Below are 7,677 nucleotides of genomic sequence, written 5' to 3' on the forward strand. Positions count from 1 at the left end.
TAAACAGCGATAATGGAACTGTGGTATAATCGCAATAATACACTCGAGGTTCGTGCTATAACGGGTAATATCGGCACTGCTGTGCTGATCTACGGCACTCGGCCTGCGGCCTCGTGCCTACGACCGCAGCACAGCAGTGCCGATATTACCCGTTATAGCACTCCCTCTCGTGTATTATTGCGTCATTATAAGTCTGGCATATTGACTCTGTCATGCAAAAACCTTAATTCAAAAGGACTGTACATCTTTTGTTATACACATTCATGTCCTTTTGTGTGTACTGAAACAACACAAAAATAGAGAACAAAAAGACAAAATTATATAATTTTACACAAAACTCAAAAAATAGACTGGACAAAATTGTTTTTGTAAGATAGCAATGCGACTGTCACGTAGGGCTACACCCCCCTCTCTGTCACTTCGGGTTCCTGTCATTGTGTCTGTGTTGTTCCCTGCGTGTCTGTCTCCATGGTTTCCCCTCGTCTGACACGCCCGTGTCATCAGTGTCTTCACCTGTGTGTCTAGTTTAGTTCTGTGTATTTATAGTCCCAGTGTTTCACTTATCGGTTATTGGTTGTTTTGTTCTATTTGGTTAGTTTGTGCTCTTGTTATTCATGCTCTTTGGTCGTGTTGTGCTCTTGTTATTCATGCTCTTTGTTCAGTGTTCTACGCTTCCTGGTCTGTGAGTTCTACTCATTTCGTTGCTCAGTCTCTGTGTTTTCTGTAGCCTGATTTTCTAGTTTGTATGCGTTTACCCCGTGTTTGGTTTAAAGTGTTCGTTCGGTGTCTTAGTTTAATTCTTAGTATCGTCATGCCTGTTTATTTGTCAAACCTGGATGGCTCGCCCGTTATGACCCCTGCCTGTTTGAACGACTTTGATCATGATCATTCCTCTTAATAAATCTCGCTCTCCTCAGCGTTTGTGTCTGCCTCCAAGCTCTGTAGCGCCAGTTAGTGTTGCCACCTGTCCCGGTTTTCACGTCGCTGTCCCGGTTTGTCCCGGTTTTCCTTCTTTTTAATATTCGGTCCCGGCAAAAAATAAAAATCATTTAATGTCCCGGTTTTCACTAGGTTAGTTCAAACGACTATTTAGACTGTTTCTGCACACTTGAAATCTGTCTTTTTTTCTCGCTGTGTCCATTTTACACCCCCCACCCGGTAACACTTTACGTTCGCCACTATTATGCTTCCGCTTGTTAAGTGTGACGACACGCGTGACGTTTCAGCCGCTTCCGGGTCCAAACAAACAAGGATGGCGGAGCCTGTAAACCTGTTTACGATAACTTCGTTCTTTAGTGAGGCACCATTGAGGGTTAAAAAAGGTCTAAACTCTTTCAACTCCAATAGAGTACTAAGTGTATCTGTTCTCCCAGGTGGTATATTTAGGGGTAGAGTCCAGGCGTCCATGAAAAAGACGATTTACGAGGTTGAGGTGAGTTGAGGTGAATTGAGGTTGAGGTGTGGTGACTGAAGTGAGTATGGGTCAAATAACGTTTAATACAGGTACACGTTGAGGGTCAGGCAGTGAGGTACAGCAGCTGCGTTTGCCCAATCGGTAAAGACAAGTGCCATCATATGGCAGCCTTGTTGATTTGGGTGGAGAAAAACGTGTCCCGCACCGATGTGGAATGCGTGTGGAAAAGGGCGAAGACACCGAAAACGGACGAAATTGCAGCCAAGAGAGTATCTGAGATGGCCCCATCCACATCACGAGGTTAGTAAATAATTTGCAATTGATGTCAATGTTGCATGGTTTATTAGCTTAACGCTATGCAGTTTTAAGTTGCGGTTTCCAAACCTGGTCCTGGAGGACATTCAGCCCCTCACATTCAGCCTGCTGGCAACACACCTGAACCATGTAATTTCAAAGCCATTGAATTTTGTGAGATTAACTTTTATTAATTGAATAGTTCTGATAAACTCTCACAATTTGTTAATCTGTTTTAGAGCAGACTAGAGAGAGACTATAGTGTATATTGCATGTTTTAAAAATCTACAATTAAAGGTGTGTAATAAAATAAGTCATAATTACTAATGTTACTCCATTTTATTTAAGCTGGAATCAAAAGACCTGTCACACAACATGACAAGGAATGGGCCCTGGCATCTTTGTCACAGCTTGGGCGTTTTACTGGAATGGGGTGGATTTTGAGTTCTGAACCGCCTCAGGTATGACTTCTGTATTTTGTACTCTAATATGCCCTTCACATTACCAGAAACAGCACAATTGCACTACATTGAGTATTTTGACTGGGATAAAGCGATTACATATTGTTGTTTAATGTCAAGATCATGGTTTGACACATGACTTACAATACATAGAAATGTGTAAACCCATGGAAATTAGACAAGTTTGCACTTATGATTCTCTGCACCCAAAAACAATTTCACATAGAATTTCACATTTTATTTACAGGTGTTTTGTATGCACCAAAATATGTTGGCACCTAACCTAAATCTCAACACTATGTGCTTAACTTTAAATCTAGACATCTCTCCCCATCAAGACATTTGATGGGCTAGTGAGCAGCCCAGGTTATGGCCAGGCTGAGGACAAGGCTCTTTATGTGCTATCATCACTCGCCGTCACCACTGAGGAGAAGCAACAGATTGAGGGAGCTACAGTTGGGCAAGCAAAGAACCCATTATGGTAAGAAATGCAACTTAACAAAATGTATGCAAAGCATAAATTAAGTAAGCAGCTTGACAACCCGTACACATAATTTAGACATGGTTGTAATTTGTTGTCTTAATTTGTGGGACATTGTGCATGTGTGGTATTTTAACATGTAACTAATTATAAATTGATTTAATTCTTTGTTTTGTTTTTATGTATAACAGGTCAGCATATCGCAAGAAACGAATCACGGCAAGCAATTTTGGTTTGGTCTTGGCAGCAGTTCAGCGGAAATCTAACCCCCCTTCCTTATTCAAAACACTGCTTGGCCAGTACAACCTCAAAGAAGGATCTAAAGTAAGTTGTGGGTCTTCATGAATATTTCAACTTAAGTTATGTGTATCTAAGAGTAAGTGACTGTGTTTTTATTAAAGGCATGTGATTGGGGAATCCTACATGAGTCGCGGGCAAAGCAGCAGTACACAGCGGACGCTGGTGTGGTGATCCAGGAGAGGGGATTGTTCCTGTCTGACAGTGGTCTACTTGGTGGATCTCCAGATGGGACAGTGTCTGATGACTGCATCATTGAGGTGAAATGCCCATGGTCCGCCAGAACTAAGACTGTCCAGCAGGCAGCAGAGAGTAAGAGAGACTTTTTTCTAGAGCTGGATGAAGAGACAAGTTCCCTCAAACTAAAACAAACTCACCACTATTGGCATCAGATCCAAGGCAACCTACATCTGACCAAAGCTAACTGTTGTCATCTACTTGTATGGACTCCTCTTGACCTGGTCATTCTCCCAGTGCTCAAAGACCTAACATGGGTGCTTAACATTGACATTCTCGAACATTTTTATAAGGATATTTTCCTACCACACATTCTAAGTTAATTGTTCAATGCATTACAAGTGCAGATTGAGTTATAGTGAATTAGGTTGTAGCACATCACAACACTAACATGTTCCTAAATGTAAAAAAGACAAACATTTTAATCTGGTTTTACTTTTTTAATAAAGGTTTTCTGCAAAGTTGTGTAAATCATTCTTCAGTCACAATAATTGTAAACATGTTTTAATTTGCCACTGTCCTGCTAACTGATTTACATACATCAGATATTTCATTGAATTTCACGGAGAATTGGGGTTTGCAAATTTGTAAGACACACACATACTTTCAGTATCTTGTTAATATTTTTCCTGTACTGGTAAGGGATGTGGTCCAAAATGCAAAACAGTTTCAGCCTCTGAATAGACCGCTCCACATGTATCCTTGCACAGGAGATATCCTTGCACAAAATATCATACAGAGCACAGATGATGGTGGTAAAGATGTTAGTTACAGTTGCTGTGCTACAATTAAACCTTGTTGCAAGGTCTACATGGCCACAATTCAATTTAAGCTTCATCAAAGTAAGGAGTAACTGATCAATAAGGGGCATAATTTGGACAGTCCAATCAGAATGATACTGTAGCTCAAATCTAGAAAGAAGTGCTTCCAAAAAAAATACTGTGGCAGCATCAGGTAATCCAGTGTAGTATTGGACTTTGTTAGGATGGGAGGAAATCTGACTGAAAGAAAAGGTTTGCTTTTGTTTCTCCAACTGTTCTTTCAATTTTTTGTTCTCTTCTCTAAGCATGTCATTCTCAACCTCAAGCATGACAAGACTTGGTTGGGATGTAGTAGGGGTTTGTGGGGTTGCCATGTCAGCTGTGTGTCCTGTGTCTGTTGCATCATCACTGGAAGGGACAATCTGCTTCTTCTGCTTAGGGGGATTGCTGGGGTGGTCAGGAAAATGAAAAGCCTTTCCCTGGTTCCAAGCGAATCGCGAAGGTCCAGCAGCTTTGCCATTGGGAAAGTGCCAACTACACACCCTGGAGTTGCAGTTTGGGGTGAAGTTTTCACGTCTGTAAAAGAAGAAAAAATTATCATTAATCATTAGTCACAGCTTACTTGGGTTCCTCTAACAAAGTGCTAAAGAAATAAGGACCTTATAAAATTGTGTGTGTATATATATATATTGCAATAAAATGTGAGAATTATGTATGGTAAGTGTACGGCAGTAATAAACTAATGGAAACGGGCTAAGCAGTAATGTATATGCATACTGAAAAAGGTAAATATAGGATGCAACAGTAGCATCAGCTGTATTTTTGCTTGGTATTTTTACGGACACTCCTGATCAGCTAACCGTTGTGTGTGTATCCATACAATATATCAAGGATATCCAAAAAGATATCCTGGTGTTGCCTTTTACGAGCTAGCTAATCTAGCTAGTGTTAGCGCCACTAGCTAAGTTAACCAGAGCTATCTTTACTTTAGCTGGACAACAAATAAAACAAAACAAGAACTAAAATATCTGTATGTGGCAAGAAACATTGTATTAAACCCATAGCTAGAATATCAAGCAATCCAAAAAGGGGCAAGTTGGCTTTTTTTTCTCTGTGGGGTTAGCTAGCTAGCATTAGCGCCCACGGAGGCACTGTCAAGATTTTTTTTAGAAATAGAACTTACCTTATCAACTGCACCCATTTTCTTCTCTCTTTCTCATTGCAAGGAAAGCGGTAGAAAGACAAAAGGGTCGTTGTTTTAGACTCGGATCTGTTAAAACAGCAGGGCACACAGCACTGCGGCATATTAAGGGACTCAATGCAGCGAGTGTTTGGACCCGGACGTGACGTTTCGCAAAGATGATGCGTCACAGCTTAACAACCCCATTATGCTCCTATTAGCTCAAAAATATATCAGTGTTCGTTGGATAATAATTCTCACACTATTTCTTAAATATATATCTTAAAATGTAAAGTTAAATTGAGTGATGGACCTTTTATACATAACTATTAACCAAATTCTGCTTACCGTTTCCTACTGTCTCCGTTTCGGTTCCTTTGAATTTGCGCCTTTTCGCTCCCGCGCATTCATTGGTAGACATGCGCAGATGGGTTCGCTTTTTTTTTTTTTTTTAATTAAGGGGTGAAAATAGCCTCGCTGTGTGGCAAATGCTACTTGTACCCGGGTGCAAATAGACACTCCGAAAAAAAATCCACATTCAGGCAAGATGTCTTCTCTATTGTAATTGTAATTTTCTGCAATTCTCACCTGTCCTTCACATCTCCAATTAGAACTGTTTAAATAGTCAGGCACAATAAATAAATATGGACTAATAAGGATTCAGTTATTTTAAAATGAGAGAAATCATATTATTTTACCTTATTATAGAGGTCGTGCCACCTTTTTCTGTCTTGGAGCAGGCCTGTTGCCCTCGCTCGATGGCCAAACCCCTGTGTTGGCAAATGCTTGCAGCCTGCAAGCCAGTCTGTCAGCCATGGCCTTGTGAGATTTTTTTGATGCCGACATGATCTGAAACAAGACATTGTAAATAATGAAAATGTATGATATACTTTATAATTAAAACAAACATAAATTAACAAAAGTCAATCCATGGCAACTAAGAATGGATGTGAGCAGTTGGAACCAACTCACTAATTACTATTGTGTTTTTAACCTTTTTAACACTACAAGGATTCGTATTACTCACTTAACCATATACTTTATAATGTTTGTTTCTACGTACAGTTGCAATCAGAAATATTCAACCCCCTCAACACCAAAGACATTATAGAGATGTGGATGAAAGACTGACAATAAATGACAAAATTAAACAACATTAAACAACAAACAGTATTTATTAATACATATTTGAGTTATTTTGACAACAGAAGTTGACTTAACTTTGAAGTTCAAATGAAAAATGTAACTCCTTGTACACATGTGCATGTGCACTATTATTCAACCCCCTGCTTCAATACTTTGTGGAGCATCCTTTAGCTTTTATAACTTCCAACTAGGGTTGCAGCGGTAACCGGTTTCACGGTATACCATGGTATTAAAATGCACAGTTATCATACCGTGTGCGTTTGCTTATTACTGGTAAAAAGCAAGCCAGCGGAGAAACTGACCCGCGCATGCGCAACTCCGCTCCGGTTCAGCTACTCAGCACACAGCAGTGAGAATGGCAGAAAGTGCATCAGACTTAACACATTTTTTAACAAAAAAAAAGCTAAACTAAAATCAGTGGCGAAAATGACGTAATCGCGGTGGCTCCGCCCGTGCGCGAGGGTCTCGCGCGCTGTCGATTCGCGAGGTCGTGCACCTCTCGAATTTTGTAACTTTGCGCGCGCTGCGCCTCAGCGCAATGAACAAAGTCATGTTTGCAGGATTCATACACGTTTAAAAGGTGGAATTAAAACACTTGTACGTCACTTTAAAGGTCCGTTTCAATATTTCCCAGCACCTTAAACTTAATTAAGTTAAATATTTATACATATACTCGAAATAATTCGCTTTTTCATCACATTATTTAATGGTTGTTTATTTCCAAAACGCCCAATCTTAACGTCTTCACGTTCTCTCATGTTTCGTCCTGGAATTAAAAGAGGCTCGTATTTGTTAACGTAAGACAAAAGAACTGTGCGGAGTCGCGTGCTACAGTCACTAGTGAAAGTATAAACCTAGCTTTTTATGGTCCTTGCTTTCACTGGATGTGAAAGACGCTATTAATTTACATGCGTTCAAATTCTAACGTACCTGTTTTTGATATGTTAAAACCAGACTCGGTGTGAAAACCTTAAAATAGAAATCTCTATTGTGATGATGTCAGAAATAAATCCTCTCTTCCTGCAGTATCTGGTTATATTCCAACTTGGCAGTACAATGGACGTTTACAACAGTTGTTGATCAGACACTGACCCAGGCTGAGTTTATCAGATATTTAAACTTAAATGATTGTACTGAAGTCCATGATTTAGGTTTCTCTAATTTTGCAGTATTTATATAAACATGTGTACAGCTTATTTTTTTAAAGGACACATTTTGTATACAATAGTTCCAGGTTTCTACAATAAATAGTTAATTGAACAAAAATAACTTGTTGTAATTTCTTTAAGGGTCGGTGTATCTTTTAATAATATACAAACTAACTGTGATACCGTGATTACCGTGATAACCGTGATACCGCGGTATTTTCTGAGACTGTTATCATACCATGAAAATCTCATACCGTT

The 7,677-nt window shown here is 39.6% G+C and overlaps 1 protein-coding gene across 1 annotated transcript; it reads left to right on the forward strand.

Moving 5' to 3' along the window:
- The first annotated feature begins 1,196 nt into the window (after window positions 1-1,196).
- LOC143494205 (uncharacterized) lies at window positions 1,197-3,597 on the forward strand. The gene is made up of 5 exons (XM_076992307.1): window positions 1,197-1,714; window positions 2,057-2,169; window positions 2,490-2,650; window positions 2,842-2,974; window positions 3,052-3,597. Exons 1-5 carry the CDS (start codon window positions 1,576-1,578, stop codon window positions 3,505-3,507), a joined length of 1,002 nt encoding a protein of 333 aa, XP_076848422.1. The 5' UTR covers window positions 1,197-1,575; the 3' UTR covers window positions 3,508-3,597.
- The last annotated feature ends 4,080 nt before the right edge of the window (window positions 3,598-7,677 follow it).

The sequence above is a fragment of the Brachyhypopomus gauderio genome, unplaced genomic scaffold (assembly GCF_052324685.1).
Source record: "Brachyhypopomus gauderio isolate BG-103 unplaced genomic scaffold, BGAUD_0.2 sc92, whole genome shotgun sequence".
Taxonomy (NCBI): Eukaryota; Metazoa; Chordata; class Actinopteri; order Gymnotiformes; family Hypopomidae; genus Brachyhypopomus; species Brachyhypopomus gauderio.

What these genes read in the sequence shown, in the direction of transcription:
- LOC143494205 (XM_076992307.1), top strand. Translation starts at nt 1,576, where the DNA reads ATGGCAGCCTTGTTGATTTGGGTGGAGAAAAACGTGTCCCGCACCGAT. An exon ending in CAAGCAAAGAACCCATTATG is followed by an intron (nt 2,651 to 2,841) that starts GTAAGAAATGCA and finishes TATGTATAACAG; the next exon opens with GTCAGCATATCGCAAGAAAC. An exon ending in ACCTCAAAGAAGGATCTAAA is followed by an intron (nt 2,975 to 3,051) that starts GTAAGTTGTGGG and finishes TTTTTATTAAAG; the next exon opens with GCATGTGATTGGGGAATCCT.